General features: G+C 38.1%; 1 protein-coding gene and 1 long non-coding RNA gene across 10 annotated transcripts in view; one reads left to right on the top strand and one right to left on the bottom strand.

Moving 5' to 3' along the window:
- Window positions 1–134: 134 nt before the first annotated feature.
- The window catches only part of LOC117223969 (uncharacterized), a 117,559-nt gene continuing 92,837 nt past the window's right edge, over window positions 135–24,856 (top strand). For 4 of the 9 annotated variants that reach the window (XR_013037245.1, XR_013037246.1, XM_076518213.1 and 1 more), the window contains exons 1-14: window positions 135–908; window positions 2,249–2,441; window positions 2,749–2,862; window positions 3,870–4,044; window positions 7,039–7,139; window positions 7,257–7,466; window positions 8,921–9,106; window positions 9,193–9,307; window positions 10,539–10,780; window positions 11,163–11,285; window positions 11,853–12,044; window positions 13,045–13,253; window positions 22,518–23,091; window positions 24,600–24,778. Coding sequence is in view for 7 of the 9 variants with exons in the window: in XM_076518213.1 (XP_076374328.1) it covers window positions 724–908; window positions 2,249–2,441; window positions 2,749–2,862; window positions 3,870–4,044; window positions 7,039–7,139; window positions 7,257–7,466; window positions 8,921–9,106; window positions 9,193–9,307; window positions 10,539–10,780; window positions 11,163–11,285; window positions 11,853–12,044; window positions 13,045–13,253; window positions 22,518–23,091; window positions 24,600–24,778 (2,798 nt within the window). In the remaining 2 variants the exon portion in view is untranslated. Of the gene's footprint in view, window positions 909–2,248; window positions 2,442–2,748; window positions 2,863–3,869; window positions 4,045–7,038; window positions 7,140–7,256; window positions 7,467–8,920; window positions 9,107–9,192; window positions 9,308–10,538; window positions 10,781–11,162; window positions 11,286–11,852; window positions 12,045–13,044; window positions 13,258–14,467; window positions 14,608–22,517; window positions 23,092–24,599; window positions 24,779–24,856 lie in introns of those variants that run through there. The other 5 variants (XM_076528828.1, XM_033476599.2, XM_033476616.2 and 2 more) reach the window with 5 other exon arrangements.
- On the bottom strand, window positions 10,432–14,316 carry LOC117224028 (uncharacterized). Its single transcript, XR_013032601.1, has 4 exons — window positions 14,006–14,316; window positions 11,833–13,494; window positions 11,456–11,728; window positions 10,432–10,732 (listed from the first exon to the last, which is right to left on the bottom strand). It is a non-coding gene; the product is annotated as an uncharacterized LOC117224028 (long non-coding RNA).

Here is a 24,856-nt window from a genome sequence, read left to right on the forward strand (position 1 = left end):
TTGGTCACTGTATTTCGTTAATAGCTCGTAAACAAAGCCGCGGATTGCAATTTCACTGTGGAAAAAGTTACTTCAAATGAAAAAATAAGTCGAGAAAGAGGAATAACATTTTTTTATTTAAGGCTCCGTTTTCGAAAAAACTGAGTCGAAAGATGCATCGAATTCGTGCGGCTTGTAATACGACGAGAAGTAGAATTGGTATATCATGACCAGACGCGCCAGTTGTTTCCAATTCAATAGTAATCCTTTCTAACCTAATTTTTCTCAAAAACGGAGCCTTGAATAAATTGCATGTATAATCACCCCATCGCCGGTTGTACCACGATTCACCCACGATACACCCTGTATATATTAGGAAAAATTAGGGAGAATTTACTGTATTTAGAAAACACATCACGAGCTCGATGTACGTTTTCAATGAACAGAATACAATGAATCGGAAAAGCTAATAATCGTATAAGTAATAAACGCTTACAACTCGATGCGCACTTTCGACGATACGATGCCATAAAACTCGCGGACATAACCTAGACCGAATGAAAAACCGCGATTTACGTTGAACAAGAAGGCGCGCCTGATACTTTCGGAGGGGAGTGTACGTGCACCGTGTACGCTAGTGCGGCGAGTGCGCGATACCGCGGGAGAACAGTTCGACGGTGAAATTGTGCCGAAAGTGACGATGATACACGAGTTAGAATAGGCTGACGCGGAGCTGACGCAGCCATGCCCACGAAGAATCCCGAGGCAGTGGACATTCTGGAAGCCCTTGAATCGAATCTCGCAAACATTCCAGGCGGACGCGACCGCGAGGGAAGACCTTTGATCGTCGTGAACGTGCCGTCGGAACTCCAGCCGAACACCAAGCCCAGATTGGAATCTCTCGTTGCCTATTTCTTGTCCATTTTTAGGTAATCTCTCGCTGCACTGTGAACGAACTTTTCTACGCGTTGATTTTACGCGCGAAGTACAGCGACTCCCGTTAACATTCGGACGCGTTTTGAAACGCGATAACCTCTCTAGGGAAATTCAGTGACATAACCTTTGAACCGTTAGAGATATCGCAACGAAATTTTCACCAAAAATATTGAAAGAACAGTGGTTTTCAACTACGGATAATTAAATATTTCTTGCACTTATTGAACGATGATTGTTAATCAATTTTCATCGATATTTTTTACTTTCTAAATGTGTATTTCGTATTTACATTTCGCGCATGCAACGTTTTATAGAGCACTCGGAATATAAATTCGAGAATGTTTTTTGTAGTCGGTGGGAAATTAAAAAAAAATATTATAAAATATTAAAAATTACCGGGAAATTGAAAACGCATCACCGGAAAATGTTTGTGTCGGAAGATATTTTTTTCATAATAATTGCTAGCAATTACAATTTTTTAATGGCGTGTCCCGGTAAACAAACACCATGAGAGACATCGACAACTTTAAATGCCGATAACTCGACAAGGGGGACGAATTTGGAAACGATCTTTACGCCATTATTTACAGAAAAGTGTACTGAAAATAATTCACCACGTCGCAGAATAGAATTTGCTGGAATAGGAAAAATATATCGTCCATCGATAATAAATAGTTTAACAAATTTTTCTTCTCGCATTCAACACAATTTTCCGACAAATTATTCTCATCGTTTAATAATAAAAAAATATGATTTCTCATCGCAAAAGACTGCTCTTCGCGTTAAAAAACAAATCCAGACACATACGTCAAGTGGTATCTTGAAAATAATTTAAAGAACGAAGGCAGCTTCCACGAATGAAAATACTATCGTTAAAATTTCTAGCTTCGAATGATTATATTATTATGAATTATATTATGAAAAATTTGTACAGTAATGTCTCCCTTACTGACGTTCAGACTGTCCATTAAATTGGATAATCTGGGAAGAGGAGATACGATTATTCGAGCCTCGCGGCTCATTTTTATAATTGTGAATGATTTATAACTATAAAAAAAACCGCAAGGCTCGAATAATCGTATCTCCTCTTCCCAAATTGTCCATTTTTGTGCGCAACCTGGGCGTCAATTAGAGAGACATTACTGTATATCGCATTTTATCAGTTCCTTCATTTTCGAGGTTAAATTAGTAGATGAATTGACTACGAAGTAAATGATTTTTCGACAAAATGTCACTGAATTTCTCGCCTTTCGGGGGTGAAGAGGGGAAAACGCCGCGTTATAAAGCGATTGTTCGATGAAAGTGGGTTACAAGGAATGCGTTGCATTGTTAGCGAGGAGACGAAGAGGAATGGGTTAGTCCTGCTGGTGGACGCACGGAAGGGTGCATGGCGCGTCGCGAGGTCTTGCATAAGACTGTCAATGGTTCTTCTCGGGCCGTGTGCCGCCTCTGTGATCGTCGTGCGACCCGAAGGTTTCTGGGACAAACGAGTGGACAGCTGCACCAGGTCTCATAAGGAAGGAGAGGTTCGTGTTCAATCGACTAATTCGACCGTTTTTCTTTTTATCGATCGCTATTCGATCCGTAGAAATCATTAGGTTTAAATTAACGAGAAAAGAGCGGGTGCGTAAATATTAATATTATTATTAATATTAATTAATAATTACAAATTAGTCCAATAATTACGAACCATTTTAGCAAAAGTGTGCGTGCTTTAATCGTCGTTGTAGGCTTTTTCGCAAGCGTTGTAATTTTGCAGGGTTAACGATGGATTCATTATTTCAGCAGGTTGCGTTAAATTCACTTGTCTATCATTATTGTCATTGTTCTCAGCCGACGTACCTAATCCTGACGAGGCTTCCCCTTCACGTGGATTACGCGCAATTACCCTACGAACTGGGCGGCAACAAATTCTACGATCACACGGAGTGGATTCAAAACCGCGTGGTAAAAAATAGTATAATTTCTTTTGCGAAATCTTCGTCGTTAAACAATCCGACGAACCCAAACACATGCGGTTTTTGTCTCTATTCAGCATTTTTAATTTCACAGTGCAACACAGATTACGTTCATTTATTTATATTTGTCACTAAAATATTTTCTATCGAGATGAACATTGAAGCGTTGAAGCGTCGAAGTTCAGTTTATCTTTGTTGCATTGTACAGTTACTATACAGGGTGTCGCAAAAACGCCTCGCAATATTGCAAGTAAAATAATTCTTTGGGCCACGTTCAGTTCAGTTTAGTTTTTTGAAACATAATGTCCGAAATTTGGAAATGAGGGCGCCTCCTTTTCAGAGCGCGCGCCTATACAGGATATCCCAAAAATGTCTTGGAATCCGGAAATTAGTCCCTGAGGTCATTTCAAGAAACTTAGCGAATATCCGTGACCAATGAGAGATCGTGCACGACTGACGCTCCGCCCTCGTGACCACTGCCGCCGCGTCAGGCGGCCGGCGCAACGCGTCAATGGCGAGGGCGGCGCGCCGGCCGCACTCGCTCATCGATTAGCCATTGTTTTTCGCGAATAACTTGCAAACGAAGCGTCGTAGAACAATTTCGTAAAAGAAAAAGTTGCTTCAAATAAGCTGCGGAACCTCATTTCCGAATTACGAGACATTAGTTTAATAAATGTTTCAGAAAACTAAACTGAATTCAACGTGGCCTAAAGAGTTATTATAATTCCTGCATATTCTTTCTTTATTTCTCAAAATTGCGCACAATTCGTAAAACTTGCGTATTCCTTTATTTCTTATAAGTGACATAATTCGTCAAATTTTGCTCTATTTCTTGGAATTCAAGTAATTTAAAAATATCGCTGTGTCAATTACAACTCGTTAAAATTATTCAAGAGAGAAACGTCTTGCAATTAGCGCGGGCAATTTTTCTTTCGCGCGAAGATCCGCGATCTGATTGTTACATAACGATTCCGAGGTATTTTTTTATCGCTGTAGAAGGTGGAGGACTACGTCAGGGATGCCGCTGATCTCGTGTCGAAGATGACGGACCTCCACCAAAGAATGACCAGCTTGGACGCGTTCCGCATGCTGGAATCGGACGAGGACATAGAATCCTATTGGGAGACGAGCACGGAATTAACATCCGTGGCGGGTTACATCCTACAATCGGGTGAGCGCGAGACCTTTTTGCCGAGCAACTCTCGACGACCGTCGCTCATTCCGCTCTTCCTCCGTTGTCGCTGTCGATTGAGTCGTCGCATCCGCGCCGGAGGCACGTTGCACTCTCGTTTATGCAAAACAGATTTCGAGAAACACCGGTTAAAGAAAATTGAATTATCCTCGAGCGTATACACGGCTCATTAAAAACAAGCAGCGGCTGATCAAACATTATTATTCATCTTTTATTTGTGTTAATATGATAATGTAATAATAAAATATATATATTATATTATATATATATTATTATTATTATTATTATTATATATATATATATTAATAATACATAATATAATATAATAAAATTAATATCAATATTAATAATTATACAATTATTATTAACATTATTTATTATTAATTAGAACTTTCTTATCGTCGATATCTTGCTAGTGGAAAAGGGGTTACTTCAAAGCGCTGTAACTTTGCGAGAAAAAATCGCAGCCAAGCTCCTTTTTTTTAAATTAAAGGGGAAGGATCGTACTTTGTTCTATCGTAAAATATTTCACCGAAAAATATTTCACGAAATTACGACACCGGCGTTACAATTAATTGATAAAAAAGTCCATGGTTTTATAATATCAATCGCCTCGGATCGGAGAACGAGAAATCGTTGTCGATCCTTTATCAGTTCTCTATTGTCGGAAAAAAACAGCTTCTCTGGACGAGGTTAACGACTCCTGCAGCCTCGCCCTACAGTTCCGCGTCGCTCACCTAATCATTTCCCGCGGTATTTACCGCGATTGCATGCCGGATAGCATCTTTGATTGCGCCGCTTGCGGTTTCCATTCGAAGACTTTAGAGAGCCGCGCGGTTCCCGACAAAATACGACGAAGAATTTTATCGTCGTTTCAACGTTAAATTAGAAATTCGTGAATATTACTCGAAAATTTCTATTATACGTTACAGTTTGTATTTTCGTAAATCGATCGATCGAACGATCGCGGTCGATCGTACAATTGAATCATGGAAACAATGATCGTGCTGTAAATACGATATAAAATTGAAAATAAGTGCAAATATAAATAATTTACGGTGAACGTTTAAAAAATATGATTATTTATAGTATGACGTAAATTTAATAGTTCAATTTTATTTCTGAACGTTCGAAAAACGCTTGTTTAAACGTTAAAAATAAATATAAAATAAAATAAAATAAATAAAATAAAATAAATATAAATATTAAATAAAACTACTTATATAGTTAATAAAATAAAATAAAAATAATGAAATTGAACATGGTGATGCACGTATAATATATATATATATAATATAACGATATTATTGTATCATCATAATTATCCAATTTATTTAATTAATTAATAAAATAACTACTTCTATTCTATTAACTAACTAATAAAAAATAGAATAATAAATAAAATAGATAATAATAGAACTAATAGTAAAAATAAATAAATAATAATAGAACGAATAATAAAAATAAATAAATAATAATAGAACCAGTAATAAAAATAAGTAAATAATAAAACTGATAATAAAAATAAATAAATAATAATAAAACTAATAATAAAAATAAGTAAATAATAAAACTGATAATAAAAATAAATAAATAATAATAAAACTATTAATAAAAATAAGTAAATAATAAAACTGGTAATAAAGATAAATAAATAATAGTAGAAATAAAATTGCACTAATTACGTTAGGTAGAATTCTTATTGTCCGCGTCGTATCTTCGATTAATAATAGTTTTTATATCTAAACGGCGATCGTCGCGAGCGATTGAACATTTTCGAAATGTTTTCGAAGCAAAAATACACGTCGAAACGCGGCGGCCCTCCGCACGATGCCCGATAGTTATTTTCTGGTCTAGCGTTGTAATCGAGCCAGTTCTTGCCCGGAGATAGACACTTGCAGCTAGATTGGCCGCAAAAATTGAAAAACCGGCTTAACCGGATGTCGGGCGTAAGCGCTGCTTAAGAAACAACCGCCGCGGCGGCGATCATATGCTCGCGAGGGTGTAAAAAGTGACGAACAATAAAACTCTAGTAGCGTATTACGTTAACGTGTTTTGTCGACGTTTCTGCGAGCAACGGGCGCATCTATTCGCCGCCGGCTTCCGTTTTCCATCCGATGCAAATCGAATCGCCGCTTTAGATTTCTCCGACGAGAGAACATTATCTTCCGCTAATATTTCGAAGATTTAGCTACTTGTTCTCAAGCAAACGGCCATGACAGTTTAATGGAGATCGTCGCGATTGAGTCGTTGGAAGCAAGAATAACCGGTACAAATCGGTTTTATTAAAACATTTATTGCGATTAAAAAGCATATTTAATGTTGTAGTGCCTCGAAATTTCGTTATATTAAATCCTTATTTTTAAAATCTATACAAATTTTTAGTTTTTTAGTCTTCTTTACTAATTCTTAGTCTAGACAAATAAAATTTCATAATATTTTCTTATAATAATAGCTTCAGTCACAGGAAGCGCGCATTAAATAATATAAAAAAATAAACAAATTTTTATATATAGGGACTTTATGATTATCTATATCGAATAGAAATTATGGTAATTTTAAAATATTTATAGAATAACTTTTACAACAAATTTAAATTGAATAAATCGGTAATAACATTTTCTATTAACGTAAACAAAAATAACATAAACCTAATGCATAATAATATGTTTAGTTACAGGAAGCGCTATGTTAATAGAAAAAACGTTAATAGAAACGTTAATAGAAAATTCTACCGATTTATTCGATTTAAATTTTATATATATATATATATATATATATATATATATATATATATATATATATATATAAATATGTTAATAAAATATAAATAAATATAAATAATATATATAGTTACAGGAAGCACGAATTAAATAATATATAAAAAAGAAAGAAATTCCAAAAATAATTCTTGACATTCTCGCAGCCGAAGAACAACGAGAAATAATTAGGCACGAACGAATGATTTTTCAGGAAGAAGCCTGGTGAATTCGACGAGCAGGGCGTCCGCGAAGGATGTCTCGGACACGACGAAACGAATCCACGAGCTTATCGATTCCATCGAATTGAAGAAGGTACCCATCGGCATTCTAAATCGGCCGAGAGACGCTCGCTCCGATGTTTATGTAAATCGAACGACGCGCCGTTTCTTTCCCTCCGTTTTTTTTCTTCTTCTTCGACGCTGGTTTTAGGTGGACATTGAAAATTCCTGGTCCGAAATGGAAAGGAACCTGGACACCGCCAGAGTAATCGGCGATCTCGAGAAGGGTGTGTCCCGCGTCACCGATTGGATCCTTGGGCCCGCTGACGCAATGCTGAATTCTTGTTGCCAGGTCGGATTCGACGTTTCGTCCTCGGAGGAGCTGCGAAGGCGGCATGAGGAATTGGAGCTCGAATGCAGGGTGCGATTATTCGCCGGCCCACTCCGTCGACCGATTAATTAGGCTGCCCGCGGCTACCTTTTCCTTCCATTAGCAGACGCCTCGCGGACGATTCTTCTCGATTCCTCGAAAGTCTCGGATTATCGTCGATCCGAAAGTCCTTTCTCTCGCTTCTCCGCGGTTAAATTATTTTATTATTTTAATATTTTATTATTTTATTATTTTATTATTTTATTATTTTGTTATTTTATTATTTTATTATTTTATTATTTTATTATTTTATTATTTTATTATTTTATTATTTTATTATTTTATTATTTTATTATTTTATTATTTTATTATTTTATTATCTTATTATTTTATTATCTTATTATTTTATTATCTTATTATTTTATTATCTTATTATCTTATTATCTTATTATTTTATTATCTTATTATCTTATTATCTTATTATCTTATTATCTTATTATCTTATTATCTTATTATCTTATTATCTTATTATCTTATTATCTTATTATCTTATTATCTTATTATCTTATTATCTTATTATCTTATTATCTTATTATCTTATTATCTTATTATCTTATTATCTTATTATCTCTTATTTTATTCAATAATTATTAAATTATTAAATTATTCGACAATTATTCGAGCCTTGCGTCTCGTTTTTAATAGTTACCGATTGTCAAGGTTATTTATTTAATTATACAATTTATTCCTTAAATTTATTATTTATATCTGTTATATTATAAAGTATTATTTTTTAACTTTTTGCACTCGAGTGGTGACTCTGGCGCATCACTAAAATTGTTACACCACGTTTCAAGATAAGTTTTACATGATCGAAGCTTAGATATAAAAAATTCAGATAAGAAATTATAAAATTTTTAAATTAGAAATTACAAGCTTTCGAATTTAGTCGAAAATATCTCGCAATACGGAAATGGCGGGTTCCTCAGATCATTTGAAGCAACTTCTTCCTTTACAAAAATTTTCTCCGAGGTACCGTTAACGAGTTATTAACGAAAAACAGTGACCAATCGGAGTGCGAGCGCGGCCGGCGCTCCGCCCTAGCGGCCTATACCGCGTCGCGCTGGCCGTCTGACGCGGCGGTAGTGGTCCCGAGGGCGGGGCATCGCTGTTTTTCCTTAATAACTCGTAAACGGAGCGTCGTAGAACATTTTCGCTGAGGAAAAAGTTGCTCCAAATGACCTCAGGAACCCCCCACTTACTAATTGCGAGACATTTTTGGGACACCCTGTGTAAGAGTCAATAAGAGTAAATAAAAGTAAAAGATAAATAAATAAATAACAATAAAAGAGTAAAAGATAATAAACAATTCGAAAGTATGGTTTAAACGATTTTCGTTCATGCTTCTGTAAGAGTTTTTAAGAGGAGTTTTTAGGACACCCTGTATAATAATGCAGATCGAGATAGCGACAAGATTTTCGAACGGAAATGTACTTTCGTTTCAGGAAACGTACGGACGTTACGCGGAGTTGCTTCACAAAATCGACAGCCTGCCGAGCACTCGTCTATCCGAGGATTTGAAGTCGCAGAGGGATTTCATGGACTTCGTTTGTCGGAGCTTCGCGACCCGGCTCGAGAGGCGGCGGAACGTGCTAATTACTTCGCAGAGATTCTTCAGACTGGTCTCCGAGGTATGCGGTTAAGAAAAAAGAAAAGAAAAAAAAATACAAACGGAATACGATAAAACCGACTGAGTTCCGTTCCCGTCGTTTTATAGTATTTCGACAAGACCAGCGAGGTGTTCGATAGATTGGTGATGGGCAACAGGACTCACGACTTCTCGCAGGCTAGCGGCAATCTGCTCAAGTTGCAACAGAGTCAGGCGAATCTTGGTAAATATCGGCGACGAACTATCATTACGTCGGCGCAATTAATTGATTACAGCGGAGCAGGTTTTCTCGTGCTGAAAGTAATATTATATTACAGTAATAATATATAGTGGCGGGTTCCTCGGGTCATTTGAAACAACTTCTTCCTTTACAAAAATTTTCTCCGAGGCACCGTTAACGAATTATTAACGAAAAACAGTGACCAATGAGAGGCGAGCTCGGCTGGCTCGAGGCGACCGAGCCAATGAGCGGAACTGGCCTTCATGCGCTGGTTGGCTGGGCTGCCTCGCGTCAGCCGTACTTGATTCTTATTGGTCACTGTTTTTCGTTAATAACTCGTTAACGGTACCTCGGAGAAAATTTTTGTAAAGGAAGAAGTTGCTTCAAATGATCTGAGGAACCCGCCATTTCCGGATTGCGAGACATTTTCGACTAAATTCGAAAGCTTGTAAGACATTATATATACAGTAATAATATATATATAATATTACATATATTATTATAATATATGTAATATATATTATATTAGTAATATTATATATTCGAAATAAATTCGAAGTTAATTCGAAATGTAATTATAGTTGTCTGATTTGAAAATTATCACGCTCCATTAAGTGCTCTGTTAGATTCCGACGAAAATTTATCAAGTAATCGATCGGAGAGAATCGTTAAAAAATTCAATATATTGTAAATTCATAAAATTCGTAGACAACTGAATTATAGTCAGAATATCGTTGACCTTCGAGCTCCTCTAACTTAGCGTAAAAAATCTGAGAATATGCTACCCGGACTCGTTTCAAAGCGCAGAGTTTCTGCTTTCAAGCCGTGTATTTCAAGTTTTATTTCGACACCTTTCTGTGAAATGTGGGGGAGAGAAATCGAAGTCCCCCTTCCCTAAAAATTTCAGAAATTCAATCGACTCGTTAAAAAAAATTTGTTCCATATTCGTTTCATTATTATCTTACATCATACAACTCTCTTCTTCAAAATAACCATCAAAAAGTTGTTCTGCGATTTTTTTTGTCGTAATTTTACGGTGAAAAGTGACAGGTAGTAGACGCTTCGTCCATTAAAATAAGCAGGGATTTCTGTTGGATATTTCGGTGGAAATTAAAGAAGACTAAGAATCGTGGATTTTGTCGGTGTCAATTTTTCGGCGTCCTCAATTTTGTGATACAACGTAGCTCTTGTTGCGACGCGTGCAGATATCTGTTCACCGTGCGCAAATTTCTAGAATCTCTGGAATGCGAGCTGGTGAAGGAAGGTGAGAAATTGTCGGATATACTGTCGATGCCTGTGAAGGATGCCCTGGGCCGAGATGTGCGAGTCGACTACGGCGAGGACATAGTAAATGTTCGAGATATTTTAGATGCGACAAATGCGAGGAAGAATATTTTCAACGACAGCGTGGAACTGCAGAAGCTGTCCCTGAAACAAATTGCGTTGATATATACTTACGAAATGGATACTGAACAGGTGACTATACAATTATTAGTAATTTATATAATAATATAATTTAATATAAATTAATAATAATAATGATCTATTACTATTAGTATAAATTAATAATAATAATGATCTATTACTATTAGTATAAATTAATAATAATAATAATGATCTATTACTATTGGTATAAATTAATAATAATAATGAAATATTTATCATTCTTCCAAATTATTCTTCCAATTAAAAATAAAGAACATGTCGCGAAATTTGCAGAATTCAAGTAGCTTTTGAGCGACGATTTTTATGAAAAAATATAAAATACATGGCTAGGTTTCAAAGATGAGGTTTCCTTTTCAAGATCAACCGATTTAAAGTTATTTAAGTTAAACAGTTATCGTTGTTTCTTTCGCAGGCTGTTAAATGGTTGAACGATTTGTACAACGTTCTACTGAAGAATCATATGGAGATTGGTTGCAACGCGAATGAGATACAGATGCAGAAGGAGGAGCATCAGTCGTTTCAGGAAACCGCCAAGGTATCACGTTACTTAATATTGATCCGTGATTAAATATAATAATACGATGGATTCTCGAGAAGATTCTCGAGAGAACAAAAATAGCGAATACTGTTAAATACTTTATTAAATATAAAATAATATGCTCTCCGTTTTTACTTGAAAATGAGTGAATTTAAGAATATTCATACTATTTTCAGCGATATTTTCCAGTTATCCAAATTGTCGAAGGAAGAAAGATATTTTTATTTAGCTTCTTCTTATTGTAATTCATGTGGACGTTTATTTTGCGCAATAGTCCACGCTGTAAGTACAACGACAAGTACTTCCCAGTCTCAGAAGTCTTCACATCCCTGTCCCAGACACCTGGATCCCATAATCCTAGACCTGGCACGTGCAGCCAGTATTTGAACCATGTCGCTAATTAATCCACCGGCGATTTCGTTTCACACAGGTTTCATTATCTAAAAATAAATAGCAGACACTGCGTGACTTGTCGGACTAATGACACGTCCGAATAGCATCGACTATAAATCGACTGGAAACTTCGGTAATTATAAATCTTTACCTTGGCTCTGAAATTTCCAGGGGACGTACGACTACGGATGCCAATTGGTAAATGGCGCTCGGGTGTTAAGGTTGTCCTGCAGGCTACCGTTGGACACCAACGCGACCCTCTTCTCCAAGTTACGCCAGGCTTGGAAGCAGCTGCGATCCGTTGGACAGGAACAGTTAACCAGACTCAGAGTTTGCGCCGTGTTTCACAGGAGCGTCGAGGATGTATGCGCGATAATTGTGATTTCAAGATATTCCTTATCCTCTCAAATCATCCTCCGAGTATTCGAAACTGTTGTTAGCCTTTCGTCCGATCACTTTTTATATTCCATATTTTATATTTTGTAATCTGTATTCTATATTCTATATTACATATTCTATATTTTGTAATCTATATTCTATATTCCATATTCTATATTTTGTAATCTATATTCTATATTACATATTCTATATTTTGTAATCTATATCCCATATCCTATATTTTATATTCTATATTCTATATTCTATATTCAATATTCCATATTCCACATTCCATATTCCACATTCCATATTCCACATTCCATATTCCACATACCATATTCCACATTCCATATTCCACATTCCATATTCCACATTCCATATTCCACATTCCATATTCCATATTCCATATTTTATATTCCATATTTTATATTCTATATTCCATATTCTATATTCTATGTTCCATATTCTATATTCCATATTCTATATTACATATTCTATATTACATATTCTATATTCCATATTTTATATTCCATATGCTAAATTCTACACTCTATATTCTACATTCTACCCTCTACATTTTACCTTCTACATTCTACATTACACCCTTTACATTTTACCTTCTATATTCTACATTACACCCTTTACATTTTACCTTCTACATTCTACATTCTACCCTCTACATTTTACCTTCTACTTTCTACATTCTACATTCTACCCTCTACAATTTACCTTCTACATTCTACATTCTATATTCTATATTCTATATTCTAAGTGACTATTCTGTTATTTTCATTCCACAAGGCAACATATTGAAATAACAACGATCAATTTTGACAAAACTTCGACAAATCGTCAGAGTTTTTGAAAACAATCTTCCAGCTATCGTCTAGTAGACTAGTCCTATCATTTAAAAAATTCAATTAACTCCGTTGAACCTGAAAAGTTGTCCGAATATTAAATCCGAGTCACTGTATTTGTCCAAAAGCACTGTTCGAAGCTGCGCGACCTAATCGAGGCGGTGGGATGCCTGCGTCGCTCGGTGAAGACGGACGATCTAGCAGCGGAATCTCGAGACCGAGCAGAGATAAGAGACATCTTGGGGGACCGCGAGAAGCTGCTCCTGGAGGTCGGCAGAATGGTTCGACTAGGTCGGCTCCTGCGGACCAGGCTAAAGGAGCCTCTATGCCATCAACGGCAAGTACGACAGCGACTATAAAACATTCCCGCGGAAATATCAAAGTTCGGGTCTTTTTGCTTCGAACAAATCGTTAGGAAGTTTTCGTGGAATAAATTTTTTTCGTTCAGCAGTATTTCTTTCGACCGATCTGCGGACATTTTTTAACCTCGAAAGTCAAGCGAATCTCGGTAAATATCGGCGACAAACTATCATTACGTCGGCGCAATTAATTGATACAGCGGAGCAAGTTTTCTCGTGCTGAAAGTAATATATTATGTTACAGTAATAATATATAAATATATATATGTTTATATATTATTACATTAATAATATATAAAATGTCCCAAAAATGTCTCGCAATCCGGAAATGGCGGGTTCCTCGGATCATTTGAACCAACTTCTTCCTTTACAAAAATGATCTCCGAGGCACCGTTAACGAGTTATTAACGAAAAACTGACCAATAAGAATCGATTACGGCTGACGCGAGGCGGCCCAGCCAACCAGCGCACGAAGCCCAGTTCTGCTCATTGGCTCGGTCGCCTCGCGCCTGCCGAGCTCGCCTCTTATTGGTCACAGTTTTCCGTTAATAACTCGTTAACGGTGCCTCGGAGAAAATTTTTGTAAAGAAAAAAGTTACTTCAAATGACCCGAGGAACCCGCCACTTTCGGATTGCGAGACATTTTTGGGACACCCTGTACATATTATTACTGTAATAGTTTCGAATCGTTCGGCAGTATTTCTTTCGACCGATCTTCGGACATTTTTACCTTAAAATTTATGTAAATTGTGTATAATCTGGGAAGAGGAGATACGATCATTATAGCCTTCTCTTCTCAAATTGTTGATTGTCGTGTACGAGCCGCGAATCGATTAAGAAGAATTCACCGTAGCTGTCAGCGTACGTCACCGCATCTAAGGTTATGTCGGAACCGTTCCTTTCGGCCGCGGAACGTTTCGAAGTGTCCCGCGTCGTTGACGAATAATATCCAGCCACTTGGCACCGTTCCTCCTCGCGGCCGGGCTCTCTCGATCGACACGTGTGTCCTTGGACGTTTCCCGTCCGATACGCGTACACACGTCTGTCCGATGCAGCAATCGGGTTAAAGCAATGAAACGCGCGGCAAATTCGGTCGTCGTCCGCGGAATCGAAGCGAGCCGAGTCGGATCAAGCACCGCGCGCGCGAGTCGCTGTAATCCGACGGCGAAAGAAAGACCGCGGCGCGCGATCCTCGGAGCCTGGTAATGAGCGGCGCGAGGGGCGCGGCCCGTCGGCGACGCGACGCGACGGCCACCTCCGTTAAAAACGGCGCCGGTGTGTCAGTCCATGGCCGCACGTCGGAGAGTCGCCTACACCTTGAAATCGGCGCATGTAAGTCCGAGATACGATTTTAGCCCTTTGCCCTGCGATTTAAAACTTCGAGAACGCGTGCCGTAAACAACAAACAAGATCGCGTCACGCGTCGAGCACCCTTTCAAGGTCAAGCGTAACGTCTGAAGTTGTTGCGCCAATCGCGAACTTCTTACGGGAATGTAAATACAGCGACTCCCGTCAATATTCGGACACTCTTCGAGACGCGATAACTTTTTTAGAACTGGATTGAACGACTTGAAGTTTTTTTGGACTATAGAGCGACCAGTTTACTAGACCGTAATTAGAGAATGCTGTTTTTAAAGACTTGTTTTTATTGCTTAGGAAATAAAAGGAAATAAATAAATTTACTTTTTTGTCTGAGACTGAACCGAAAATTTGAAAAAATTCGTTTCGTAGATCTCGGCGAGTTTTATGCTGGGTAAAAATTTCACCGAAATCGGTTGACCTTTGTACAAGCTGTAAACAATTAAAGATCGCAAAAAACGCAGCACGCGTCAAGCTGGTTCCTACGCTACCTCCTTTAGCTGTTAATAAAGCAATTAAATGATGAAAAACATAAAACCACAGAACACGTATCCCCTAGTCTAACGCGAGCCTAACTAGTTATGTTTATATTTGGCCCGACTGACGCATCGCAGCTCTCATTTCTAGCCCGATCTTTTTACCACGTCTCTCTGACGTGATAATCGTTTCTGGTCTGATTTTTTTACCACGTCTCTCTGACGTGATAATCGTTTCTGGCCCGATCTTTTTACCACGTCTCTCAGACGTGATAATCGTTTCTGGTCAGATTATCTGACCATGTCTCTCAGACGTTGTTATAGAGAAAAGGGTTAACAATGATCCGTTCGATCGGAACCGGCGCGCGACTAAGAAATTGGCCAAGCTTTCCGCTGATTAGAATAAGCTGCACCCGACGACACGCAGTTTCCTCGTCAATATACTATAATATACTACAATACCATAATATATTAATTAATATATTATAATAAATATTATAATATAATTAATAATATATTATAATAAATATTATAATATAATTAATAATATATAGTTATAATAGCTTATTATACTACATTATATAATTATATAAATACAAAATTAAAAAATATACATATAATAAATTATATTATATCAATTATATTAATGCTAGTACCACCGAGCCGCGAACGTGACAAACGTGCACTGTTTCATAATAACGACGATATTGGATATATTTAAACTGTCAACCATTTTTTATATTATAACGCGTACTTCAACGAAGATAACGTGAAAGAAAAAAGAACCAGAAACCAGTCATTTTGACTCATTCTGTCTCAGTCGGCTCGATCCAGGGTCGTCGGACCGCTGCACCCGTTGTCAAACACGAGAAACAAACAGTGTGTCGGCTCGTTCGAATAGCATTTTTTTCCGCGCTTCGAAACGACGACGGATCCGCCGCGCGTCGCGTTCCGTCGGTCACCTACGCGTCGACGACGACGAGGTAAATATGGGTCACCTGCGCGTGCCTCTGTGCTTCGTTGACGTTCGCGATCGTAGAGAGAAACCGTCGGTCGCGTCGTTCCATTTTCACCGTCACAGTGACGGGGGCGGTCAGGGCCAGCGGAACTGGAACGTGCATTGGAGTAAGCGTGGGTATTACTGCGGACGCCCCGAATACAGTAATGTCTCTCTAATTGACGCCCAGATTGCGCACAAAAATGGACAATTTGGGAAGAGGAGATACAATTATTCGAGCCTCGCGGTTTATTTTTATAGTTATAAATTGTCCACAATTATAAAAACGAGCCGCAAGGCTGAGCGTCAATAAGGGAGACATTACTGTATGCGGAACAACGTATAGTCCTCGCGCGATAAGAAGGCGCCTTTACGCTTATATTCCCCCCACCCCCACATTTATTTAGCTGCTCCACTGCCGCGGCGCTCAATCACTATTGGCCGAGAACGGCGGCGAAGATTGTCGTCGGTCAATTCATATTATTCGGGAAGCACAAAGAGATTCGATTATTTCATAATTTTTACAATAATGTCTCTCTAATTGACGCCCAGATTGCGCACAGAAATGGACAATTTGGGAAGAGGAGATACGATTATTCGAGCCTGGCGGTTTATTTTTATAGTTATAAATTGTTTACAATTATAAAAACGAGTCGCGAGGCTCGATCAATCGTATCTCCTCTTCCCAAATTGTCCATTTTAGTGAACAATCTGAGCATCAGTAAGGGAGACATTACTGTATCGTACTATTTCGTAAATGTGTTAAAATCAAATATTTCATAGTGACGAAATAGTGTCGAAAACGATCGTCTCGATTTTACGCGTGTCTCCGACAAGCCGATAAAATCAGTTTTTACAATTGCAGTTTTAATTCATTTATTGACTTTTCGATATTCGAAAGCTCATGAAAACGTCGAGTATAATGAAATACTCGCAACGGCAGTTGCGAACGCTGATTCGAAAGGCATTTATATTTTAGTAATTAATAATGAGCTATTCGTTTTAACGTTATTTTTAGATAAAGTAATCGTCACTTTGATCAAAAATCGACGCACACTGTCGCTATCGTTTAGCCTCAAATATTATTGTCTAACACAGCACATATTTGGCGCGTGCCTTAACCTATACGGCGCAGTTCACGATGAGCCGGTGCGAACACGCTCGATCGTAGAGCACCTATACCTAATTTGCAAAGTGCTGCAGTGAGAATATCTTGATCCTAGAAATCGTAGCTGTGCGTGTACATTTAAAAGAAAATAGGAAAAGTCCAAAGGAAGAAGTCGAAGGAAAGAGAACAGAAAATATCAAACGATGTAGAGAAAAGAAAAAAATGTAAGGTTATGCTACCCTAAGGAAAACGTGGCGTTAGCCTTGCAAGAAATTCGTGGAGGAAACTCTGTTGCACAAATATCTCGGAAATATAACATTCCAGCGTAACGCAGTAATCGAAACGTCCACGGTATTTGACACGTGGGAATCGGAAACGTCCGCAATATTTGTCATGTAATAATCGAAACGTCCACATAATTTGTAATATATGCATGGAACATATGCACACGTGTGGTTTCTTTACATTACGCTTTTTAACAAAAATCGTGCTTTCGGAGATCCAATATTTTGCGAAAAGTAAATATTCAAGTTAAAGAATAATAAGTATAGCACAAGCTGTCAATTTATTGGCGTGAAAGGTCTTATTTTCTCTGTCGAAGTTCGTCTTCGTTGAGAAACTGCAGCAATACCTACCCTTACCCTATGTATGCGCGCCACACTGTGCGCAGCACAGATCGCCGAAAACCGCCGTAACACAGTAATCGAAACGTCTGCAGTCTTGTTTTCGTAGTTGTTGACAATCGGTAACAATAAAAACGAGCCTCGAAGCTCGAATAATCTCCTCTGACCAAATTGTCCATTTCTATGCACATTTTGAGCTCGAATTAGCGAGAATTGACTGTACCTACAGTTACCCAATGTCCAGAATGGAATTTCGCGTAGACGCTCGCCGAAAATCTCGCGAGCGAGTCCGCGAGAATCCGCGAAATTTTCTATCCGGAAAATGTAGACCGTTGGCCGCGGTCCAAGATAAACGATCTATCCTTCGAACTGCACCATGGCAAGGCGTTCTCCTCTTTTTATGTTTATCGGCTGGCCGTAACATTTATTTAAAGCTCTTATCAGAGGCGAACCGTTGTTCCGAGATCCACTTTGTTTGAATACACGTGCAACAGGCTCGCCGCTGGTCTCGCTAGGCGGTTTGCTAGCGAGAAAACTCGTGTTGGCTTCGGTCCATGCTGCGAATGCGCGGACAAATGGCTCCCGAAATCGAACCGGAGATACGCCGTGCTCTCTCGCCGACATTTACGCGCTCGCGCGTACTTTTTCGTGGAAACTTTCGTGTTCGGCGAGACGCGCCTGCTTGTCCCGTAATTGATGTTGTTAAATATTCGACGCGTTAAATAATGTATTAAATAATATTTAATGAAATTAAATGATATTGTGTATTTAATAATATTTAAATAAGCGTTAAGTAATATGAAATATTTAAATTGTTTCAATATATATATATGCATGGTTATTATTATTATATGTATATATAATACAAGACTTAACGAGACGATACTTTCTGCATTCGCAAAAAGTGTTACTTTCCGTGGCTACCATTTAATTAAACCACCCTGTATTTAGCATTAAATAATAATAGTAGCATGAAATAATGAAATAAAAATAATAAAATAATGCGATGTAATTAAATAATGTAGTAGGACAGGCCTAAAAGGCCCACTAAGAACAGACCAAATAGAATCTACTTCATTCGATTACAATGTAAATTCGCGTGAAAACTATTTTTATTAATTAATTATCCTTTTCGGTGATATGTGATTTTCTTTATTCCTTGTTCGTACAAAAATACTCAGTTCAGGGCCGGCTGTCGACCGGGCATGGTGTCACCTTTATATATACGTCGCCCAATTTATATTAATTTTTCGACGTCGACCATTATTTTTAGCTCTTCCCTTGCAAAAGTAACAGTTGCGAAACAAAAAGGAAACGTGAACTTTTTAGGAGGATTTTCAAAGAGGATAACCAAAAGAACTAGTTTTCAACCATCTCCCCCCCCCCCCCCCCCACTCCCTTTCCAAGTGACGCTTTCCGCTAACTTAGCGAGCCGTGAGCTAGAACTAAAAAACAGAATAATGAAATGAACAAAATTTGACCCACTTCTCGAGACGGCTGGCCGTCGCTGATCTAGACGGCACACGCCGATTGCTTCGAGAAATAGTTGTCGAACGGTTTATTTCCGATTGGCGGATAGACGTTGCAGCGGCGCGGCGCGTCGAAGACAGCGCGCGGAGTTTTATTGTGTGTGCGCAGTCAAAGATCGAAAATGCCGGTGAAAACGTATTGCTCCGCAGATACGGCGGCACTTGGTCCACTGAAATTAGAACTACGCCCCACATCGGAGGCACCAGATGGTCGCGGCGGCGCGACGCTCCGTGGTCCGCGCCGCGCTTGTCACTGTCGATTATATAACAATTTGGAAATTTGACGTTTCGCGAATCTACCTGGCCGCGTTTCATTCGCCACGGCGCGGTGATAGCCGATCGATCGAATTTCACGCAATCCTCGAATGATAAAATAAAACTCTAAGAAAATGGATAAAGAAATCGACGAATAGTTCTTACGCAAATTTTGTATTGCGATCGAATAAAGCTGATTCCATTTCGTCTGTTCTTTGTGGGCCTTACGCGTGTCCTATCACATTATTTAATTAAACTGTATTATTACATTTTTATTATTTTATTATTATATTTATATTGAAAATATATTTTATATAATGTAAAAAAATATAAATATGATATGGATATAAATATATTTTATTATTTATTTATTTATATATTCATATATAAATATGTTTATACTATACTATACTAAATCTATACTATATAATATAAATTTATGCTATACTATACTAAATTTATGGTATATAATATAAATTTATACCATACTAGACTAAATTTATACTATATAGTATAAATTTGTAAATATATAATATTTATATATGTAATATATTTATAAATATATTATATAGTAGAAATGTATACTATACTAGACTAAATTTATATTATATAGTATAGTATTAGTCTAGTATAGTATAAATTTATACTATGTACTATAAATTTCTACTAAACTATACTAAATTTATACTATATAATATATTTATAAATGTATTACATATATAAATATTGTATATTTACAAATATATTATATATTAAAAAATTTAAATATACAGTTGCGGACAAAATTGAGTGGACAGGCAGTGGAAATGGTTATAAATAAAATTTAGTCGAACTAGTATTATTACTATACACACAAGTTTTGTATATTACACATATCCTTATGGTACATAGAACGTTTTGTGCAAAACTCAAGTTAATGTTTATACTTTTGCACACAGAAATCGTACTTAACGGCAAAGTTAGCAAATTTCTCAGGGACAAAAATGAGTGGACAGTCGACTTATTCTGGCGAGAAACATAAACGAACGTAGGATATAGCTATTCGCCATGCGTAATACTTGCAAACGTAAACAAAACATCTGCACACGTATTTAATTGAAGTATAGACTTTGTACAAAGCAGAACAATTGACAGAATGTCTCGAAGAAAAGAAATTTCGTATCAAGTTCGACATTTGATTGCTTCGGACTGTTCCAAAAGATTAAGTTATCGTGTGATAGCAGAAAAATACGGAGTATCAAAGAGTGCAGTGGAAAAAATTTATAAAAAATATTTATCACACAATACAGTGGAAAATTTAAGAGGTCGCTGTCGGAAACGCTGTATCACTGTAAGAGAAGATGGTCAAATTATTCGACAATGTCGTCAAAATCCAAGCACATTGCGTCGCGTAATATTCAAGAAACCTTAGAATTAAATGTGTCATCGAAAAGGATAAGGCGGAGATTACACGAGGCTGGATTAAAATGCTGCAAAGCTAGACGTAAGCCACATATTAATCAAGCAAATGCGAAGAAACGTTTAGCTTTCGCAAAAAAGTATGTTAACATGCCACTATCATTCTGGAAAAATGTAGTGTGGACTGACGAAAGTAAATTTGAGTTGCGGCAGTTAAAGAAGACGAAGAAAGTGTGGAGGAAGAAGACTGAAGCATATAAGAAGCCGTTTATAACGCCAACGATTAAATTTGGCGGAGGGTCGTTGATGGTATAGGGATGCTTCTCTTGGTATGGTGTTGGCACTTTAGTCTCAATCGATGGAATAATGAATACCGACAAGTACATCGATATAATAAGTGAAAATTTAGAAGAAGCTGTCGTAAAAATGGGACTCGACGAAGATTTTGTTTTGGTTCAAGATGATGATCCGAAACATACAGCGAAGAAAACCAAAAAATTTTTCGAGGATTCTCACATTAACCTACTTGAATGGCCCGCACAGAGTCCAGATTTAAATTTAATAGAAAACTTATGGAGTGAATTGGGCTCGAAGGTACCATTGGACAAACGGAATAACAAGATCAACTGTTTTCAAAGTTTACAATCAGCATTTGAAGCAATTAGCAAGGATTATGTTGAAAACTTAATAAACAGTTTTTCACGACGTTTAGAAGCGGTAATTCAAGCAAACGGGGGGCATACTAAATATTAATCTTGCGCTTTGTTAGATGTCCACTCATTTTTGTCCCTGAGAAATTTGCTAACTTTGCCGTTAAGTACGATTTCTGTGTGCAAAAGTATAAACATTAACTTGAGTTTTGCACAAAATGTTCTATGTACCATAAGGATATGTAATATACAGAACTTGTGTGTATAGTAATAATACTAGTTCGACTAAATTTTTTATTTGTAACCATTTCCACTGTCTGTCCACTCAATTTTGTCCGCAACTGTATGTCATAGTAAATAAAAATATAATAAATATAATATATTTGATAGCAAATAAATATAATAAGTATATTTATAATCATGTATATTATATTTATTATTATACTATCATTATATATTTATTATTTTCATTTTATTATTTAAGCACGCTGCTAAATACATGGTGGTTCGATTAAATATCTTTCCCTTCCAAGAAATCATCGCGATCGAAAAGTCTCGTTAACCGTACGAGGAAAATGGTACAGCAAGGGGTCAATAATCGGGGCACCGTACTTTTCCGCCGCGAGCGGAACAGCAACACGCACCGGTATCGGGTGACGTAGGCGCGCGCGCGCGCGATCAGTCGCCGGCCGAAATCCTAAACAGACGCGGGCCAGGGCCAGCTTCGACAGCCGCGGAAGAAGCCGGTAATCAGGATGGAAGAAAGATCGTTCGCGGGTGTGCGCGCGTAGTCTAGGGAAACTCTATTAATAGACGGTAAGCGAACGACGGTAATTTATTTTTCTAGAATGTCTGAGGCCGAGGATGGCTCGGGCAAAGCCAGTAACCTGACAGCGGTGGAGGCGATCTCGGCCCGACTGGCGGAAGTGACGCGGCTCGCCGAGAAGCTGGACGCCAGATTATGCGAGGCGGGCGCCAGGACTCGGCCGGTCCCGATCTCGTCCTCCGCCATGTCCTCGACCTCCTCTCTGTTCTCGCTGCCCGCCTCCGTCGCGTCCGCGTCCGCAACAACGACGCCGTCCGCGACGATCATTCGACCGATATCGCCGGGAATCTCGTCGATCGCCGGCGCAGCCTCCGCGACGATGATAAGCTCGTCCGCACCGGCGCCACAATTCCAACCGAGGTCCGTTTCCACGTTTTCGACCGTCAAGGGAACGTCGCCGCCTTCTTCTTCGACGACGACGACGACGACGACGACGATACCAGCGGCGGATATTGGAAGCTGCGCCGGTGTCGAGAGAGTCCAGTCACCGGTGATGGAGGCTGCCGCGAAGTTTGCAGAACCGGCTGGGACTGACAACGATCGGATGGATTTCTCGGATCCCGATGGACGCAAGCAGGACGACAGCGTTGCCGAGGTGAGACTGAGACGACTGTTTTATAGCGAACGTTTAAGTTTCAAATATATATCCCATAATTTTGGGACACCCTGTATATACACAGAATTATTATTCACAGAATTATTTGGGACGTAATTATATCCCCTAATTTTGGGACACCCTGTATATACATAGAATTATTTTTCACAGAATTATTTGGGATATAATTATATCCCATAATTTTGGGACACCCTGTATATACACAGAATTATTTGGGACATAATTATATCCTATAATTTCGAGACACCCTGTATATACATAGAATTATTATTCACAGAATTATTTGGGACATAATTATATCCCATAATTTTACACAGAATTATTATTCACAGGATTATTTGGGACATAATTATGTCCCAAAATTATGGTATTTCTAGGATAGGTACCCCTCGTGCGATTATTCAACGCTAAACCTAGTTTCTGAGAAACTAGGAAGGTTCCTTGGGTCATTCGAAGCAACTTTTTCCTTTACAAAAATTGTCTCCAAGACATCGTTAACGAGTTATTAACGAAAAACACTGACCAATGAGATGCGAGCTCGGCTAGCGGGCGAGCCAATGAACGCAACTCGGCTTCGTGCGCTCGTTGGCTCGGCCGCCTAGCGTCAGGCGAGCTCGCCCCTTATTGGTCATTGTTTTTCGTCGATAACTCGTAAACGATGCCTTGGAGAAAATGTTTGTAAAGGAGAAAGTTACTTCTATCGCTTCAGAAACTCCTCATTTTCCGGAAATACCATAATTTTAGGATACCTTGTATATATAATAGTAGGTAGTATAGTATAATAATATATAATAATAGGTTTAATTTAGAAATATAACAGTGACCTTGTTTCTTTTATCGAAAATCAATTTGTTTTTATATTTAAACAATTGCAATTTCTTGTCGGCTAAATGCTAATTAACTTCGATAGGAAACGTTTTTTTGGGAGACCATTGGAAGAGGCTGAAAAATCGTTGGGACTAATTTTTGACTCACCCTGTATATTGGGATTTTATTAAGAACGCGTCATAAATTGGATTTGATTAAAAACGCGTCGTACAAGAATGTAATAAATCGATCCAAAAAATAAGAACAAATATACGATACGTCGATTCAACAATTTCCAAATTTCCAACGATATAATGCATTGTCTTATTTGGTGCACGCGACAGATGAAAAAAAGTAACAAAAATTTAGAAAGGAATACAAGAAAAGAAAAAAGAAAAAATTACGAAATTATAAGAAAATGAAATGTAAAAGTTAGAAAGTTATAAAAGAAAAATAGTATCAATATTTTCGTGGACGCCGTACGAATCTCCGTCACGCGTTAACAAGGTTATGCTATGTCGATACAAGGTGATGACACCCCACGTTCCTGCATCCGAGCGGCATGTTTCTTAACTATCGTTCGTAAGTGTACGCGTAAAAATAGCCAGAGTGTTGTTGCGCGTTGACGAAGACAGCAGAAGGACGAACGCTGCTCTATTATTTATTTGTTTCCGTTGCAGGATATCGTTGACAGATCCTGCGACGAAAGTACGATCGACGACTCGAACGTGGAGTGTTACGTGACGGCCACCGAGTGCTCGACAACTCCGACGGGACGTTCGAGGAGCGAGTCCTTCGTCGCGTCAGAATGGGAAGACCTTGCTGCTCCAGCAACCATGACGCCTGCGTGCGATACTTGGTACGATATACGGGAAGAAAATATGTATTACGTTGCAGCAGAGGTCGCGCGGTCCTCGATCGTAACTCATTGGCTGGT

The sequence above is a fragment of the Megalopta genalis genome, chromosome 1 (genome assembly GCF_051020955.1).
Source record: "Megalopta genalis isolate 19385.01 chromosome 1, iyMegGena1_principal, whole genome shotgun sequence".
NCBI lineage: Eukaryota > Metazoa > Arthropoda > Insecta > Hymenoptera > Halictidae > Megalopta > Megalopta genalis.